This window comes from Hyaena hyaena, unplaced genomic scaffold, assembly GCF_003009895.1.
Source record: "Hyaena hyaena isolate Hyena2069 unplaced genomic scaffold, ASM300989v1 scaffold_179, whole genome shotgun sequence".
Taxonomy (NCBI): Eukaryota; Metazoa; Chordata; class Mammalia; order Carnivora; family Hyaenidae; genus Hyaena; species Hyaena hyaena.
The window spans coordinates 612740-632215 of NW_024080812.1; the positions used below are offsets into that span (position 1 = coordinate 612740).

The following is a 19476-nucleotide window of genomic DNA, read 5'->3' on the forward strand; positions in this document are numbered from 1 at the left end:
CCACCTTCCCAAGAGAAAGGCATGTTTTAGCTTCTCAAACATGGCAGAAACCTCATGTACAAGTGATTTACACATACTTGTACATTACCACAGGTCATTCAGGCAGATGTGGAAACCCACGCCTCTATCTGGTATCATGGTATGCTATTTCTGCAACCACTTCTCCGAATTTCTACATATGTTGCACGGAAGAAACTCAGCATACCCTAATTGTCTGTGTCTGACTTTCAATCCTATTGTTTTTGTTGGTCAGCCTTTAGTGGGGAGTATGTCTTTCCATCTTAAAGGTAGAGAAGACTAAGGATAATAAAGGTTTGGGAAGAAAACTCAAAAGAGTTCTGTTAGGAACATGGTAAGTTTAAGATGGCTATCAGCCATTGAAGGGAAGACATCAAGCAGACAGGTGGATATAAAAGGCTAGAGTTGTAATTTTTTTTAAATATTTTTATTTATTTCTAGGAGAGAGAGAGAGAGAGACAGCATGAGCAGGAGACGGTCAGAGAGAGAGGGAGACACAGACTCTGAAATAGGCTCCAGACCCTGAGCTGGCAGTCAGCACAGAGCCCCACGCGGTGCTCGAACCCACGAACTGCGAGATCATGACCTAAGCAAAAGTCGGACGCTTAACCGACTAAGCCACCAGGCGCCCCTAGAGTTGTAATTTTAAGAGCCATCGCATATCAATGGTATTTAAAGCTGTAAAGTAGAGGAGATCACTGAAGAAAAGAATGTGGATTGGAGGACATAAATTTGTGGTCCATGGACACATCTGCTGATCCACAGACATGTTTAATATTATCATTATTTTGGTTTCCATTATTTTGGTTTCCATTTATTTAAAAACTTGTACCAAAATTTAAAAATTAGTCAAGTTCACACTTTTAAAAAATCTATTAGAAAAAACTCCTTAAAGCTTTAACTGGATAATCTGGCAACACTTGGCTTGAACTATACAGCAGCTTCCTCATTTATATATACCGTGAATTCTTTAATTCACTATAATATCTTCTCAATACTGAAGCCACTGTCATTTTCCATTTGCCATTGTTTGTATAACCACTGTTTTTCTAATAAATAGAAATATTTCTTGGGATCCATGTCTTTATTAAAACTAGGACAATAAAAGATAGATCACAAAGGCCCTATGTTTAAAGAAAAAAGGGAGGAAGCATATTTCTTTTAAAAATGCAAATATTCAAAAATGCAAACAATCACTCCACATCATTCATTTATATTTCCTGTCTGGACTTTGTAGGCATGTGAGTTTGCAGTCCCTGGGGTGGACAGAGAAGAGACTAAGCCTAAACCACCTCAAGATTTAGAAGTGAGAAAAAAGGGAGATCAGAATGACAGGAAACAGAAGAGTGTGAAGGCATGAAAGCCAAGAACAACATCTTATGCAGGAACTGTGCAGGTGTTTTTGACAGCTGGAATAACACTGGATTATTAAATAAGTGTCCACTGGATTAGAAAACAAAAAAGGGCATCACCTTGATCAGTTTCCGTGGCACAGTATAGTAGGAAGTCAATTAGTTTGAAGAATAAATGGAGAACAGCAAACTATACCCAAGCGAGTAGAAGAAAAAAATGAGAGAAAAAGCAAAAATCAATGAAATAAAACATTCATTTTTTATGAATGATCAACAAAGTGAGAAGTTGCTTCTTCAAAAAGACTAATTGAATTGATAAGCCCATAGGAGTAATCAAGAAAAAAGAGGGAGGCATAAATAAATGATGTCAAGAAGGACATCTTTCAGATTGGGGAAAACAACCTGAAGATATTATAAATATGTTTATGCCCATAATTTTAAAATTTGAAAGCAGATTTAGATGAAAAATATAATCTATCAAAACAGACGTGAAGATGGGGCACCTGGCTGGTTCACCTGGAAAAGCATGCCACTCTGGATCTCAGGGTTGTGAGTTCAAGCCCCATGTTGGGTGTGGAGATTACTTAGTTATAAATAAATAATTTTTTTAAACATATGAAGAAATAGGAAATCTGAAGATCCCCAAAACTATCAAAAAATTATATCCATATTTCAAAAACTTCCCTTAAAAAAATAACTGCAGATTCACCAGTAGATTCTAATCAAATATTTAAGTAAAAAAGAATGACAATCTTTATTTTTTCTTCTTCTTTTTTTTTTTTTTTTGAGAGAGAGAAAAAGAGCATGTGTGCAAGCAGGGGAAAGGGAAAGGGAGAGAGAATCTTAAGCAGGGTCCACGCTCAGCATAGAGCCCAATGAAGGGTTCAATCTCACCACCGTGAGATCACAAACTGAGCCAAAATTGAGTTGGACGTGTAACTGACTGAGCCACGCAAGTGCCCCAAAAAGAATGACAATCTTATAGAAATTCTTCTAGAGGACAGAAAAATAAGGAAAGCCTTAATTTGTTTGAGGCCAATATAACTTTAAAAAATTTTTTAATATATATTTATTTTTGAGAGAAAGAGAGAGCCAGCATGAGTGGGGAAGGGGCAGAGAGAAGGAGACACAGAATCCGAAGCAGGCTCCAGGCTCTGAGTGTCAGCACAGAGCCCAGTGTGGGACTCAAACTCATGAACTGTGATATCATGACTTGAGCTGAAGTGGGACATTTAACCAACTGAGCCACACGGGCGCCCCTGAGGTCAATATAATTTTTAATCAAAATCGAACAGGGTCATTTCCAAAAAAGAAAAGTATAAGCCAATATCAGTCATGACCAAGTTTTAAAAAAATCCCCTGAAACGCATTAGCAAAATGAATTCAGCAATGTATAAAAAGAAAAAGACATCATGACCAAGTTGGATTTACTCCAGAAATTAAAACATCAATGTATTTCACCACAACAACAGAATAAAGGAGAAAAACTACATAGTCATCTCAAGAAATGCAGAAAAAGGACTTGATAAAATTCAACATCTAATCATAATTAAAAAAACACAACTCCTAACAAACCATTAATAGAATTCAATGTATTTAATCTGGTAAAGGGATCTACAAACACATGCCGGCATAGTCGAATACAGCACATAACATATTCAATATGAAATGTTGAAAGCTGTCATTTTTTACAATTTTTATTCATTCTTTTAATTTTTTTAATGTTTATTTATTTTTGAGATAGAGCAAGCACAGAGGAGGGGCAGAGAGAGAGGGGGACAGAGGATTTGAAGCGAGTTCTGTGCAGACAACAGCGAGCCTGATGTGGGGCTCGACCTCACAAACTGTGAGATCATGCTTTGAGCTGAAATCAGACGCTTAACCAACTGAGCCACCCAGGCACCTCTGAAAGCTGTCATTTTGAGATAGGGAATGAGTCAGAGATGCCTACTGTCACCACTTCTACTGGACATAACACCATGATCCTAGTAAAGCAAGAAAAGAAACAAAAAATGTAAGGACTGGAAAGAAATAAATTGTCATTTCTCAAATGATGTAAGAGCGTACACAGAAATCCAAAAGAATCTACAAGTAATTCGAATTAATGAGTTTGGTAAGGGTCCTTAATATAAGATAAATATATAAAAATCAACTGCATTTCCATATACCAGAAACACAAAAAATTTTTAAAGATTTCACTTGTAACAGAATTTTCAAAATCACAGAAAACTATATTTTTAAGAGAAATTAAAGATCTAAATGAACTTTCTTAGATTAGAAAACTCAATATTCTAAGAAGTTAATTCCTCATAATCGATCTACTGATGCAGTACAATCTCAATCAAAATATCAAGAATTTTTTTTGTTAGAATCTGAAAAGCAGGTACTAAAATGTATAAGGAAATACGAAGAACTAAGACTAAGACGTTCTGGAAAAAGAACAAGATGGCAAGTATTGCTGTTCTAGATAACAGGAGTTGTGATAAACAACAGTAACCAAGATAGTTTGTGATTACTGATGTAAGAATAGAAAAATAGGCTATTTGAGGGGCGCCTGGGTGGCTCAGTCGGTTGGGCAGCTGACTTCGACTCAGGTCATGATCTCGCAGCTTGTGGGTTCGAGCCCCGTGTTGGGCTCTGTGCTGACAGCTAGCTCAGGGCCTGAAGCCTATTTCAGATTCTGTGTCTCCCTCTCTCTCTGATCCTCCCCTACTCACTTTGTCTCTCTCTCTCAGAAATAAATTAAAAAAAAAAAAATAGGCTATTTGAGAGCCCAGAAGCAGATCTATTCATACAGATAATAGGTATTGTGGTAAAGGGGCACAGCTGAGCAGTGAGGAAAGGTTTATCTCTTCAATTTATGGTACTAGGACCAGTGTATATCCATATGAGGAAAAAATAAAACTTGATTCTACCTCACAGCCCCACTCACACAACGAATTTCAGGTGAACTGTAAATGTGCAAGATTAAAACCATAAAACTCCAAGATAATAATATAGGAGGATATCTTTATGACCAGGAGAACGATAAGACTTCTTAAAACTGTACCATACAGATCTTCTGATCATCAAAAGATAACATCAAAAAGAATGTAAAGGCTGGGTGCTTGGCTGGCTCAGCGGTTAGAGGCTGTAACTCTTGATCACGGGGTCATGAGTTTGAGGTCCATGCTGGGTGTGGAGATTACTTAAAAATACATTCTTAAGGGGTGCCTGGATGGCTCAATCAGTTAAGTGCCCAGCTTTGGCTCAGGTCATGATCTCAACTCAAGGTTTGTGAGTTTGAACCCCACAATGGGCTCCCTGCAGTCAGCACAGAACCCACTTCAGATACCCTGTCCCACCCTCTCTCTACCCCTCCCCTGCTACCACTCTCTATCACAAAACTAAAACTTAAAAAAAATTTTTTTGAATACAATCTTAAAAAAATAATGTAAAAGCAATTTACAGAATGGGAGAAAACATTTAAGGTATACATTTAACTCACAAAGGATTCATACCCAGAATATAAAAAGAACTCCTATAAATCAGTAAGAAAAAGACAAATAAAAAAAAAGGGGGTAAGAGACTTGAACAGATACTCCATAAAAGAAGATATCTAAATGATCAATAAAGTATAAAATGATGCTCAATCAAAAAATAAAATAAATAAAATGAATACTTTATAGTACAGCAAAGGAAATTATCAACAAAACTAAAAGGCAAAAGGTATTTGCAAATGACATACCTGATAAAGGGTAGATTCTAAAATATATCAAGAACTTATAAACTTGGCACCCAAAACACAAATAATCCAATTTTAAAATGGGCAGAAGACATGAACAGACATTTTTTCCAAAGGACATATACAGCTGGCCAACAAACACATGAAAAGATGATCAACATCACTCATCATTAGGAAAATGCAAATCAGGGGCGCCTGGGTGGTTCAGTCAGTTAGCGACCGACTTCAGCTCAGGTCATGATCTCGCAGTCTGAGTTTGAGCCCCGCGTCAGGCTCTGTGCTGACAGCTCAGAGCCTGGAGCCTGCTTCGGATTCTGTGTCTCCCTCTCTCTGCCCCTCCTCTGCTCACCTCTCTCTCTCTCTCTCTCTCTCTCTCTCTATCTCTCTCAAAATCAAATAAACATTAAAAAAAATTTTTTTTTAAAAAGGAAAATGCAAATCAAAACTATAATGAGATACCGTCTCACACCTGTCAGAATGCTAAATCAACAACATAAGAAACAACAGATATTGGCTTGAGATGTGGAGAAAAGGGAACCCTCTTGCATTGTGGATGGGAATGCAAACCAGTACAGCTGCTCTGGTAACAGTATGGAGGTCCTCAAACAGTTAAAAATAGAGATACCTTGGGGTGCCTGGGTGGCTCAGTGGGTTAAGCGTCCGACTTCAGCTCAGGTCATGATCTCACAGTTCGTGGGTTCAAGCCCCGCATCGAGCTCTGTGCTGACAGTTCAAAGCGCGGAGCCTGCTTCAGATTCTGTATCTCCCTCTCTCTCTGACCCTCCCCTGCTCACGCTGTCTCTCTCAGAAGTAAATTTAAAAAAAATTTAGGATGTGGCTGGGGCTTCGCCGGCCTCACTATGTCTGCCATTTTCAATTTTCAGAGTCTGTTGACTGTAATCTTGCTGCTTATATGTACCTGTGCTTATATCCGATCCTTGGCACCCAGCCTCCTGGACAGAAATAAAACTGGATTGTTGGGTATATTTTGGAAGTGCGCCAGAATTGGTGAATGGAAGAGTCCTTACGTTGCAGTATGCTGTATAGTGATGGCCTTCAGCATTCTCTTCATACAGTAGCTTGGGAAAATATCAATTTAATTGCCATCAGATTTCAATATGGAAAAAGGACTTATCTACAGAAAATAATGGAATGAATGGTTAACCCTTTTATCTCTGAACATTGAATGAGATAAATTTGCAGCTGCTGTTCTCTATTTTTGTTATTGGACCAATGTTCTATATAAATAGGATGTAACCATTGAATACTCAGAGTTTAATATGTCTGTAACAATCAATCTCAGTACTGTCACTGCGATATTACATTCTGCAAATATTATTCTGTTATGTCAGATACCAATTTTTAGTGAGGTGTCTCTAAGACACAGAATAGAAAACAAAATTGTTAAATTACTCCACTTCATTTCACTGTGATTTGGAAATGATAAATCTTTATAGAATCAGACATTTTTCTGGGCTAGCTTTTTTTATTGAGAAAAAAAAGGTTCAATTTGTGTTGATAAGGATTGCATTCATATTTAATAATGCTTGCTTTTCCTCTGGCCACACCAGAGCATTAACAGAGTACCTCTAAGCAAAGTCTGTAGTGTGCTACATGTGTTTCAGCTATTTAAAACAAGCCTGTGCACTTCTTAAGGAAGAAGGCAAGTGAGATGTGACTTAAGAACAATATTGGGAAAATGACCATATTTAACATAAAAGTTTAGGATAGCTGACTAGTCCGGTAGCCTCTGAAATAAGTATGGATAAATATCTTATGAATAAATTGACTGCTCTCATTTTCTGAATTAAGACTACATTCTTAGAGTGAAAAGAGCAAAATAGAACAATTCAGAAAGATAAGCCTGTATGTGTCTTTCATTCTTTTTAAGTGTCAGGTCTCCAATTTTAATTGCCCCAAAATGCAAACTGTATCATTTTGTTTGTTTTTAAATACAGCACTTTAAATCTAGTTTACTTTTTGTTGTCAACTTGAACTGGAACCTACTATGTAATTCAGTAGGTGATGGTAAACAGTTTTCAAATCTCCTTATCTGTGTACCTTGGCATAAGTGTCTTTGAATTTTGATAATAAAGACCTTCAATCGCCTTCATCAAAAAAAAAAAGAAAATTTAAAAATAAATAAATAAATAAAAATAAAAATAGAGCTACCCTATAATCCAGCAATTGCAGTATCCAAGGAATTAAAAATACTAATTCAAAGGGATATATGCACCCCGATGTTTACAGCAGCATTATCTACAACAGCCAAATTATGCAAACAGCCCATGTCTATCAACTGATGAGTGGAAAAAGAAGATGTGGGGGTGCCTGGGTGGCACAGTCGGTTAAGTGTCAGACTCCTGATTTTGGCTCAGGTCATGATCTCACAGTTTGTAGGATGGAGCCCCATGTTGGGCTCTGTGCTAACAGCACAGGGCCTGCTTGAGATTCTTTCTCTCCCTCTCTCTCTGCTCCTCTCTGACTTGCGTGCACACACACACTCTCTAAAAATAAACAGACATTAAAAAATGGTTTAGTAAAAAAAATAATCGGACAGTACCAAATAAATAAAAATAAAAACCTGACAGTACCAAAACAATAAACAAAAATAAAAAATAAATAAAAATCTGCCAGTACCAACTGATGCGATACAGACAAAGACAGTCTTTGTGGGAGGTTACATCAGCGTAACCACTTCTGAAAACAACTGGAACAATGGCTACACTTGTGCAATACTGATTGGAGGGTATACTAGTTAAAACCACCTTGGCAAACAGTTTGGCATTACCCATATAAGTTAAACATACACACAATTCTATATTCCAGGACTCCACTCCTAGATACATATGCCTAATAAGAATGAGTCCATAAATTCACTGCAACATTGCTTGTAAGAGCTCCAAACCACAAACTCAAATGTCCATCAATATTAGAATGGATGAAATGAATCATGATATATTTATATGAGGGATTACTATATGGCAAAGAATTACAGTCACACACACCATAGATAAATCTCACAATGTTGGAGCAAAAGAAGTCAGACACAAAAGAATACATAGTTGACAGTTTCACATTTATTAAATTTAAAAAGCAGGCAAATCTAAGTTACAGTGCTTAGGGATGCATGCATAACTAGTAAAAGTATAAAGAAAAACAAGAACGTAAATACTATGAAATCAGGGTAATGATAACTGTTGGCGGACAACGATTATAAGGGGTCAGAAGGGGAGCTTCTGGGGTACTAGCAATCCTCTATTTCCTGACCTAGTTTCTAGTTACACAGCTGTTCTCTTTAGATAAATCATTTAGCTATTTTCGTTTCAGGCACTTTTCTTGATGTGTTTTATTTCACAATAAAAAGGTTAAAAAAAAGACTTCAGGGGCAAGTAAAACAGATTAGACAAAACTAAATAAAGAAAAAGGGGACTGTAAAAGAGACCTAAAGAAACCATGCAGAATAAATCCATGGAGACTATGATATGTTAAATATAAAAGAGATTACCAGATATGTAGGATAGTATAAAAGTTGAGAATGTAGCTGATCAAATTACAGCAATAAAGAAGGAAGAGGAGGGAGAAGATGAGAAAGAAAAGGCGGGGTGGGGAGAGAAGAAGAACAAACAGTAAAGACAACTGTCAAAGGGAATTCAAAAACTGATAGAAGAGGGGCGCCTGGATGGCTCAGTTGGTTGAGTGTCTGACTCTCAATTTCAGCTCAAGTCATGATCTCACCGTTCGTGGGTTCAAACCCCGCGTCAGGCTCTACCCTGATGGCATGAAGCCTGCTTGGGATCCTTTCTCTCCCTCTCTTTCTGCTCCTCCCCCACTCACACATTCTCTTTCTCAAAGATAAATAAGCTTTAAAAAAGAAAATGCAATGATTTGTTTAAGATAATAACAATAATGAAATAAAAATTGGTAGAAGATACCAATCCTCATTTCCACCTATCTCTCAGAATCCCATATTGGAAACATAGAAAGAACACTTAGCCTCCTCATACTGAATCTTCAGAACCATAAACTCAAAGTGGAGATAATAAAAGGAGCTACAGAAAGTTAGATTACCTATAAAGAATCAACACTTAGACCGAGAGTTATTTTAAACAGCAACAACAGAAGCCAGGTGACAAGAGAATACTGTCTTGAAAATGATGATAAATTGCCAAGCTAGAATTTTGTATCTAGCGAAAATATCTTTCTTTCAAATTAAAAGCAAAATAAAGACACTTTCAAAACAAGACAAAGACAATTAATTTAATGAGCCTTGAAGAAATAAACTTCTAAAGAATGACCTTAAAGAAAATGATCCTAAAAAGAAGGTCTGAGATACAAGAAAAAAATGAGCAAAGAAAAAGGTAAACATTTTAGTAAATCACTGTATTAGACAAGAACAAAAATAATAACTAAACAAGCACACAAAAGTGACTAAACGAGAAATGGAGGGGCGCCTGAGTAGCCAGTAGGTTAAGCGTCCAACTTCGGCTCAGGTTGTGATCTCACAGTTGGGGAGTTTGAGCCCCGCGTGGGGCTCTATGCTGACAGCTCACAACCTGGAACCTGCTTCAGATTCTGTGTCTCCCTCTCTCTCTGCCCCTCCCCTGCTCACGCTCTGTCTCTCAAAAATAAGTAATCATTAAAAACTTTAAAAAAGAGAGAGAAAGGAAAATACAAATGGAAGAATGGAGAGACCAAGAAATAAATAGTTTTCTTCATAAAGCTTTTCTGTGGCAACAAACAGGGAAACGTAATCACACCTGAAGATGTGGCATCCAGCATGACTTCATACTTATCCAAAGCCAAAATGAAGTGGGTTTTGGATTATTTGCCACTTCAGCTTGTCCACATCTCTGCTACAGTAATTAAACATTATTCTTAAATCAACTGCTATTACTAACCACTCACTTCGGGCTACCCCGCTGAAGCAGTTATACTTCACTTAGTTAGAAAATCAAGGTGTTTGGCAAAACTGAATGTTCCTAATCTACCAAAGCTCACTGTTTAGTGATGTGTTCTTCTACTATTGTTGGACTAAATATTCCTAAAATGATATAATTTCTTATACAGAATAGACCAGAAGTGTCCCTCCTGTCCTGCTGGCCCATGCTCACGGGTAGAAACAACTATTACTGCTGACAGGATGAAATACCTTGAGCAGGTGTCAGGCCTTGTGTGAGGACTAAACCTTTCCCACACTGTCAAGTGTTCTCGTGGTCATCCCTGGCATCTGGCAGACCCTCTACCATTCTGTGACCCGATTTTGTGGCAGCCATTCTCCTTAGGGCCTCTTCTGATTATATTTTCCTGGCCCTGGGCCATACTCTACGTATCTCAGATAAGACAAATATCAACAAGAAATGATAACTACGATTTATTTATAGTTTTGTAACATCTTCTGTTTCATGGAGATTAAAGTTCACTCTGTGAATCAGAAGGAGGGAGGAAGAAATGTACCCTCTGATCCTCATTACAACTAAGTAAAAACTCTCCCCAAAGAAGAACTATTAGAAAAACTAACCAGATGGTTAGGAAAGCCCTGGGCTCAGACAGCGGTTACCTTTTTGAGCCTCTTTCCTCCTATCTGTAAAGTGAAGGTAACAACAGGATCTCCTACACAGGATTTACTGTGGAAATGAAATGAGATGCTGCAAACAAACAGCAAAGTACTGGCCGAGAGCAAACAGGATATCAAATTTTAATGTTATCTCTTGAAATGCTACCTTGTGTAGTAACTCCCATTTAAATAGACCTCCTTAACTAACTTCTCCATGGCATCCTTACGAAAATACTATTAAAAATATTAATAGTAGCTAATATTGAATGAGCATTTACTATATGTGAAAATCATGCCGCACCTTTTACAGGGCTTGTCAATCTGAATCCTTTGAAAGACTCTGGGAGGAAGCTACCATTGCATCCCTATGACAAACATAGGGATGTTTGTTCATGAGCCTCTGAGAAGGTAAGTAGCTTGTCCGAGGTCACAGGATAAAGAAGTGGTCAAAATGGGACTCGTACAGGTCTGTCTCACTCCAGACCCCACGATTATAAGCATTCTCCTCTCCTGACAAGAGAAGCAGCTTCTCCTTCTGCTAAATTCTATTTATGAGCTAGTTGAGAACAAGCGAATTCTCCTTTAATCTTATCCTCGACTTGACTATTCAAGGTCCCTAGTTAGAAAAGCAGACAAGATTTGCATGGTTTATTTTTGCTTTTTAACTTACCCACTCACAGTCGATTCCAAGTACTGGGAAATCTTCTAGCTCGCTCCTAAGCAAGGGCTCGATGTGGTCCCACTCTGCCTCCTGAGACACAGTCACCACCTTGGCTTCGAGGATCTTCTCCTTCCAGGAGGCTCCGGGGGCACCGGAGCGCAGCTGGTCGTCTGCTGGGGGGGGCTGCTCCCTCCTGCCCGGGGCTTGCTGCTGCCGCCACTGCTGCCAGGGGTCAAGGCTCGCTTTGCTTCTCCGGCGCCGGATGCCTTTCCACAGGACAAACCCCCCCACGGCCACACCGACGAGGGTGGTCACTGTCAAAGCCGTTAAGTATCTAGACATCTTCAGCTTTTTTGCGGTTTAGGAAAGCATAACAGTAATTCCACAATCTGTAAAACAAATGGCAATGATATATGTATATGCAGAATTTAAACCTGCATGGAAACTTGTTTTCCCCAAAAAAGTGCTCCACTTATAATCCATGGGTCCACAAACTAAAAAAAAGAAAAAAAAGGACTACAAATTCCCACATGGAAAAAGTGATATTTAACTTTTTCGTTTTGGTACTTTCTCTATCTTCATTCTCAGCCAAGAACTCGCCCCTGCGTTCTACCAGCTGCCCAGAGCTCACTTAATCATGGATTAACAGGGCGTTGGAACATGTACATACTTGTATAGAATTTGAAAAATCGAAAGAAATTATAATCCTTCTACCCTTAGGCAACCAGTTATCAGTTTGATGTTCAATTATTTTATACAATTTAAAAAATAATAAGAATGGCAGATCGTTTCAGTCAGGAAAACTCCATGTTAACAGTCTCTTCCATCTCTCCTATAACACAGGGTTTTCTCCATCTACCTTTTGCTTTCCTATTTTTGACAGAGAAATGGATATACACTACTATTTCTGTACTACTTACATAACGACAGTAAATGTGTAACAATAAATGGTAAGTGGCTGTTAGCCTCAGTCACGCAGAGCAATCGGGGGACAGACCCCATTTGGCACAAAGTAATTGATTCCATGTGGGAAGCAGACCCAGTGTAGTGACATAACTCCGTTATTCAAAAGAAGTCAGGTATATAAATTTTAGGTGAAATGTCACTATTTTTAAGTGTCAGCAACAAATTCACTGTGTGAACCAAACAAAAACATTCTGGGCCCCATGGACTCTGTGGACTCTGGCCTAAAATCTGTACTGCCCAGAGACACACTGACCTGCTGGACACTGCCTACACTTCTCTATGGCTGAGAGTTTCCCACTGAATTTGTACTATTTTTATCATTTTTCAAAGCTTCAATAATAATTTTTTTACGTTTATTTATTTTGGCAGGAGAGGGGCAAAGAGAGAGGGACAGAGAGAGAATCCCAAGCAGGCTCTGTGCTGTCAGCACAGAGCCCAAAGTGGGGCTCGAACTCACAAACCCCGAGATCATATCAAGATCAAGAGTTTGATGCCTAGGGGTGCCTGGGTGGGTCAGTCGATTAAGCATCCGACTTCAGCTCAGGTCATGATTTCACAGATCGTGGGTTCGAGCCCCGCGTCGGGTTCTGTGCAGACAGCTCAGAGCCTGGGGCCTGCTTCAGATTCTGTGTCTCCATCTCTCTCTGCAACCCCTGCTCATGCTGTCTGTCTCTCTCTCTCTCTCAGAAATAAATAAAACATTAAAAAAAAATAAAAAGAGTTGGATGCCTAACCAACTGAACCACCCAGGCGACCCAATAACAATTATTTTTTAATAATTTGATATTTACAACAACCCTGGGCTACAATCATGTAGGCATGGATTAATGGGGCGGATAAAAAATGAAATTACACAATTATTACACTGCTAGTGAAAATAATAAAATAGCTGTCTTATTTTTAACATACTTTATTGCAGAAGTACTAAGTGCTAAGTACTCATGTATTCTCTTCAGGACTTTTACTGAAGGCTTAATGAGATTAAAGAATTTGCACAAATTTCTCATTAAAATAATCTGAGAAGATGTTTTAAAAAACCCTTCCCTTTCCCACTTGAAACAATACAAAATTCTGGAGAAAACATCAAAAGGATAAAATTTTAATACAGAGTTAAACTCAAAAAGAAGAAGGAAAGCCATCAGCTGCCAGTAATGGAAACAGGGAGCCCACAGTGGGTGGGAGATACGGGGAGGGGGACAGCCCCAGGCCTGGGCTCTATCGTCACTCCCTGGCCAGAAGTCTAGGCCACAGGCCCAGGGCACAGCTGGGATCTGGGAAGCGCTGCCTCGTCCATGAACAGGAAACTGAACGGGTTCACCTACCATGGTCCAGGCCAGCCACCTGCCCAAGGCTGAGAGTATGAACAGAGCTCCTCATGAGAAGGCAGACTTTCACACCTATGCTGCGAAGCAGTATAGCACCCAAATTCACATTATCCTCACAAAACAAAACTCTTAAGTTTTAAAGAAACTAAAACTAAGGGGTGTCTGGGTGCGTCAGCCAGTTAAGTGTCCACCTTTGGCTGAGGTCATGATCTCATGGTTTGTGAGTTCAAGTCCCGCATCGGGCTCTGTGCTGACAGCTCAGGGCCTGGAGCCCGATTTGGATTCTGTGTCTCCCTCTCTGCCCATCTCTCACTCACCCTCTGTCTGTCTCCGTCTCTACCAAAAATAAACATTAAAAAAATTGAAAAACAAAAAAACGAAAATGTGTTTATGTGAGTGTATGTGAGTGTACTTTAACAGACCAGCAGTCCCTAGAAAAGCACTCACAAATGAATCAAAACAAAACAAAAATTAAAAAAAAAAAACCCAAAACCCTAAAGCCAATAAAAATATTTCACAGAAGAATCAAACAAAAATATCCATACCTGAAATCTGAAAAAGGAACTTTAATGACACTCAGCGAAATTAGGAAAATAAAATCTAAAACATGAACAGGAGATGACAAAAAGTAGAAATTCTAGATATGAAAAATATTTGCTAAAATTGTTTAAAAGTTCAATATTCAACAGACAGGTTAAATAGTAGATCAGACAGAGAAAGTTAGTAAATTGAAGATAAATCTGAGGAACTCACCCAGAATGTAGCGCAGAGAGAAAGATGTAGAAAACACAGCAGAGAGAGGGAGGACAGACTAAGAATCTCAACATCCACGTAATGAAGAGTTGGAAGATGGAAGTCATCAGATTTAGTATAGTCCTCTGAGTTCCAAGCTGGATAAATTAAATCTATCCACAGAAAGACTTATATAAGTACACTCATAACAGCTTTATTCATAATAGCCAAACCCTAGAAAAAGTCCACTTGGTACACACACACGATGGACTACTACCTGGCAATAACAAAAATAAATGAATTACTGATACATGCATCAATTCTCAAATAACATTAGGCTGAGTGAAAGAAGCCAGATACAAAAGAGATACTGTATGGTTCTATTTATATAAAGTTCCAGAACAACTACAATTAATCTATGGTAGAAAAAGATCTGAACACTAGCTGCCTCTGGGGGGTAGGGTGAGTTACAGGGAAGAGACATTTAAGCTGAGCACTGGGTATCAAAAAAAGAGCCAGTCATGAAAAATTCTAGGGAAGAGCATTTCAGGCAAGAGGGAACTATCTAGAATTGTGTGACATTCCATGTCTTGATGGGAGCTTGGATTACCCAGGTGTACACATTTGCCAAAATTCAGTGATGTTTCTGATTTTTTCCTGTTGGCCTGCCTGATGAATAACTATTGATTTATTTATTGTCTTTCTCACCAGATTGTAAACCCCATGAAAACAGGGACCTTATCTGGTTTCTTCAATACTATATTTGGATATATCTATATCTATATCTATATCTATGTCTATGTCTATATCTATACCTGTATCTATGTCTATATTTATATCTATCTATATCTATATTCAGCAACTGCCACAGAGCTGATAACAATATTCATCAAATGAATAAAACTCAATTCAAGGTATTGTATTTTATGATAAATGTCTCTATTTCAATTATCATATTACAAAAATCTGTTTATTCCAGTGAAGAAAGTATTCTTCCCCTTACTGAGTTAGCCTCGATGCTATAGAGAAGCATTGTGGTTCAATATTGGGCTAGAAGTGAGAAAACTCAAATCTTGTGTTAGACACTGAATGTTTGTGCCCCTCTAAAACTCGTATGTTGAAACTCCATGCCTTATGGTGAGGTATTAGGAGGTGGAGCCTCTGGAAGCTGATGAGAATGAGGTGAGGTCATGAGGGTGGAGGCCCCATAGATGGGATTAGCGCCCTTTGGAAAGCTTGCTTCTCTCCGATCTCAGCCACGTGCCAAGTGGAGAGTCTGCCTTGTGGAGGGGGGCTCTTAACAGGACCGACCAGGCCACCACCCTGATCCTGGACTTCCAGGCTCCAGAACTGTGCGAAATAAATTTCTGTTTTTTATAACCCACCCAGTCTGTGGTGCTCTATTTTTGCAGCCCAAACAGACTGAGATGCCTCTCGAAGGGCATGCTCTGGTGTCCAAAGTCTTCAGCGCCTCAACATTGACCCTTACTGAAGCAATCTGCTATTTTTGTTTGTTTTTTTAAAACTGGACACAGTAATTGAACATCAAACTGATAACAGTAGTAACCCTAAGGGTAGCAGGCTTATAAACAATTTTGATTTTTCAAATTCTATGCAAGTATGTTTATTTATTCATAATTAGAAAAGTACAAGTTTTTTAAATTCATGATTTTTAAAAGATAGGTTGTGTAAGTATCCCACTTAACACTTAAGACATGGTTATATTCCAGAAATAAATCATATTTTTAATGAATTAAACAAATATGTTACCGTATTCAGGGGCAGCTTCAGGTAGAGGTAAGGAGGTGGGCCCTAGAGTCAAATGCCTTGGGTTCAAACTCAGCCCCTGCCACTTGCTAGCTGTATGACTTGGGCAATTCACTGAACTTCTCTAAGTCTCAGTTTCCTCACGGGTAAAATGGGAAAGATAGTCTCCACAACACAGGACTGGTTAGGACATTAGGGTTCAATAAATGTCAGTTCTTACTATATACCACAGAACTCCTATTTAAAGGAAAAGAAAGAATCATAGGGTTAAAATTTAGAAGGCAAATTAAACTCTTGCACAAGTCAAAACTCCTTTCCGTGCTAATCTTAACAGACCTTAACCTGGTCTCTATCGGAACACTTCCAGGAACAGAGTTCAGTACCTTAAGAGGAGTTTTTGTTGAAAGTCCTTGTATTCTGCAAAAGTTTCCTACTTAGAAATTGCGCTTTTTGATGTGCAGTCTGGCCTCTGCAGTGACAACAGTGTTTGCTCCCTCCTCAGAGCTTGTGAAATATGTGAAGACAGCTCTTACGACTCCCCTTCAAACATTCTTCTTAATCCAAGCGGCCTTCCTGTGATCTGGGAAGGTCATTGCTGTGGGCGGATACTTCTGAACACCTCCAAGTTTGTCAATGTATCTCTTAAAATGTGGCACCCAGGTTGGTACTCGGTACTTGTGAAAGGATCCAGCTGGTGTGGACGACACTTGTACTATTACTTCCTAGTGTCTGGACCCTATATTTTATGAATGCTGTACCAAATGATCTGTTTTTCAGTAGAAGAAACCCAATGGTGGGTCATATAAAGTTTGTGGTAAATTAAAATGCACTGATACCAAACCGAGTTCCTCACTTTATATACTTATAATTAATAGTTAACACTTAAATCCAAAACTTTACATTTCTTTCTTTTAAACTTGTCTTGTTTGTTTCAGCCAAATGTTTTATCCTTTGAGACCAATCTGCATCTTGATTGTGCATTCCCTCTCAGCTTAAACATCATTTTGCATAGATAAGTGAATTTTTGTTTTCAAAGATATCAAATATCTTCTCACGTTTTTATTCATTTTTTTATTTACTTTTGCCTTTCACACTATCTCCATACTTCATAACATTAAAATAAGGTGACATTAACGTAGAAAAGGTTTTAAAAAATATTATTGATTTGCTTCCATTGAGAAGGGCTCCCTCAGCTATGAAGTCCCCAAGCATATGGTAAGGTTCCTGACTTATTCCTTGTCATGTGTGGCCCATGTGAAAGAAAGGCTTCACAGGAAAACTGGAAGGAGCAGGCAGGGTCCCTCCATAGGAAGGAACTCTTGACAACATTCAAAAAATGTATTAATTCATTTTTACGTGGAGAGGTTTTGCACAGGTGTTTTTCTACCCAAAGGATTCGTTCAGCAAACAGGTATGTAGCACTTTCAATAAGGCAGACATTGCATCAGACTCCAGGTAAAAAGAGTTAAAAGGTACCCTCTGCTTTCAGCAATTCAGGATTCGGACTAGGAGACGTGCATGTAGTGAGCAAGTCGAAGTGCAGCGAGAGAGCACCAACAACAGAAGCACACACAGCGCGGGGTGGCCAGAAGGAAGGAGAGCCGGTACTGTCAACAGAAAAATGCTCGCTGGGGAAGCGGTGCTGGTGTTAAAGAATGCACACAGGTGGCCAGGGGGCACAGGCAGGCAGCAGACAGGCCCTCCAGGCAGGGGACCCAGCGTGTGAGAGGGCAGGCACGGATGGCACGGAGCAGCACATATAAGTGAAAAAGCTCAAGCAAATTGAACACGCACTGCTAGTGTAAAATACAGAATGGTGGAGACTCAGTACAAAAAAAGTAAAAGTATTTTATTGACAATTTTCACATCAATTTTTTTAAGGTGGACCTTGTTTATTTTAGTAAAACGTATGTAACACAAAATTTACCATTTTAACCATTTTTATTTTTTTTAATGTTTTATTTATTTCTAGGAGAGAGAGAGACAGTGTGAGCAGGGGAGGGTCAGAGAGAGAGGGAGTCACAGACCGAAAAAGGCTCCAGGCTCTGAGCAGACAGTCAGCACAGAGCCAGAAGCGGGGCACAAACCCACAAACCGAAAGATCATGACCTAAGCGAAAGTCGGACGCTTGACGGATGAAGCCACCCAGGCGCCCCCCATTTTAACCATTTTTAAAGGGTATGACTCAGTGGCATTAACCACATTTCACAATGTTGAGCAGCATCACTGCTATTCATTTCCAGAACTTCATCATCCCAAACACAAACTCTGTACACATTAAACACCAACTTCCCATTCTATGCCTCCCAACCCCTAGAACTTCTATTACAGTTTCTATTCATATGAACTCGACATTGCTTTTTTATACCTATGTTGAAATAACAGTTGGACGTACTGGGTTAAATAAAACATGTGATTAAAATTAAGTTTGCTTTGTTTCTTTTTATATTTTTAATGTGGCTACTAGAAAACTGTATTTATGGGGCTCATATTATATTTGGGCAGTGCTGTGCTAGAGCATAATGTGCATATAAGGAAACAGACAGATGATGCTGGAATGAGTAGATACAGGTTGAGTCATGAAGGCCCTAAAATTGCCTTACAAGATAAAACCTTACAGGTGATGGAGAGCCAGTAACACACTTAGAAGGGGAGTGTCAGGATCAGATTCCCATTTCAAAGAACACCATGGTGGCTGTGTGGGTGCTAGACTGGAGAAGAGTAAGGCAAGAGACAGGAAGATCCACTGGGGGACTCAACAGTAGACCAGGATGGGAAGAAGATTCAAATCAGTGCAGAAGAAGGCAGAATGACAAAGAACCAGGTGAAGGTGGGGGGGTGGGGGCCGCACCTGGCTGCTTCAGTCACCTGAAGAGCATGAAACTCTTAATCTCAGGGTCATGAGTTCAAACCCTACACTGCGTGCAGAGCTTACATTAAAAAAAGAAAAAGAAAAAAGAACCATGGCTCCTAACAGAAAGGCTGCATTAGAATCACCTGCATAAGGAGAAAAGTCATAAATTTTACAACTTATCATTTTGAAAGTTCGATGAATATAAAATCAATAGCTTTCCAAACCCACTACAAAAATATGAAGAAAAACTCACTCATAATAGCAACATACCGTTTTTAAAAACCACGCACAAAACAACCATGTGCGCGAGCACGTGCGCGCGCGCGCGCACACACACACACACCCCAAGGCATAAACTCAGAAATGTGCAGGATTGATATGAAGAAAATAGAAAATGTTGATATGAAGAAAAATAGAAGATATAAAAGGCTGGAAGGCAGAGATATATTCTAGGAGCTATCACATGCAGAGCATGTATCTCGTGCTAAGTACCACACATTATATACAATCGTGTATACAT

General features: G+C 39.0%; 2 protein-coding genes across 4 annotated transcripts in view; one reads left to right on the plus strand and one right to left on the minus strand.

Annotated features, from left to right (window-relative positions):
- The window catches only part of EXD2 (exonuclease 3'-5' domain containing 2), a 51059-nt gene that overhangs the window by 27472 nt on the left and 4111 nt on the right, over positions 1-19476 (minus strand). For 2 of the 3 annotated variants that reach the window (XM_039240718.1, XM_039240720.1), the window contains exon 2: positions 11322-11701. In XM_039240718.1, coding sequence (XP_039096649.1) covers positions 11322-11654 — 333 coding nt within the window. In that variant the 5' untranslated portion in view covers positions 11655-11701. Of the gene's footprint in view, positions 1-11321; positions 11702-14356; positions 14509-19476 lie in introns of all 3 variants that reach the window. The other variant, XM_039240719.1, reaches the window with a different exon arrangement.
- Positions 5932-7065, plus strand: LOC120237428 (protein kish-A-like). Its single transcript, XM_039240721.1, has one exon. The coding sequence runs from the start codon at positions 5955-5957 to the stop codon at positions 6171-6173; it is 219 nt and encodes a 72-aa protein (XP_039096652.1). The 5' UTR covers positions 5932-5954; the 3' UTR covers positions 6174-7065.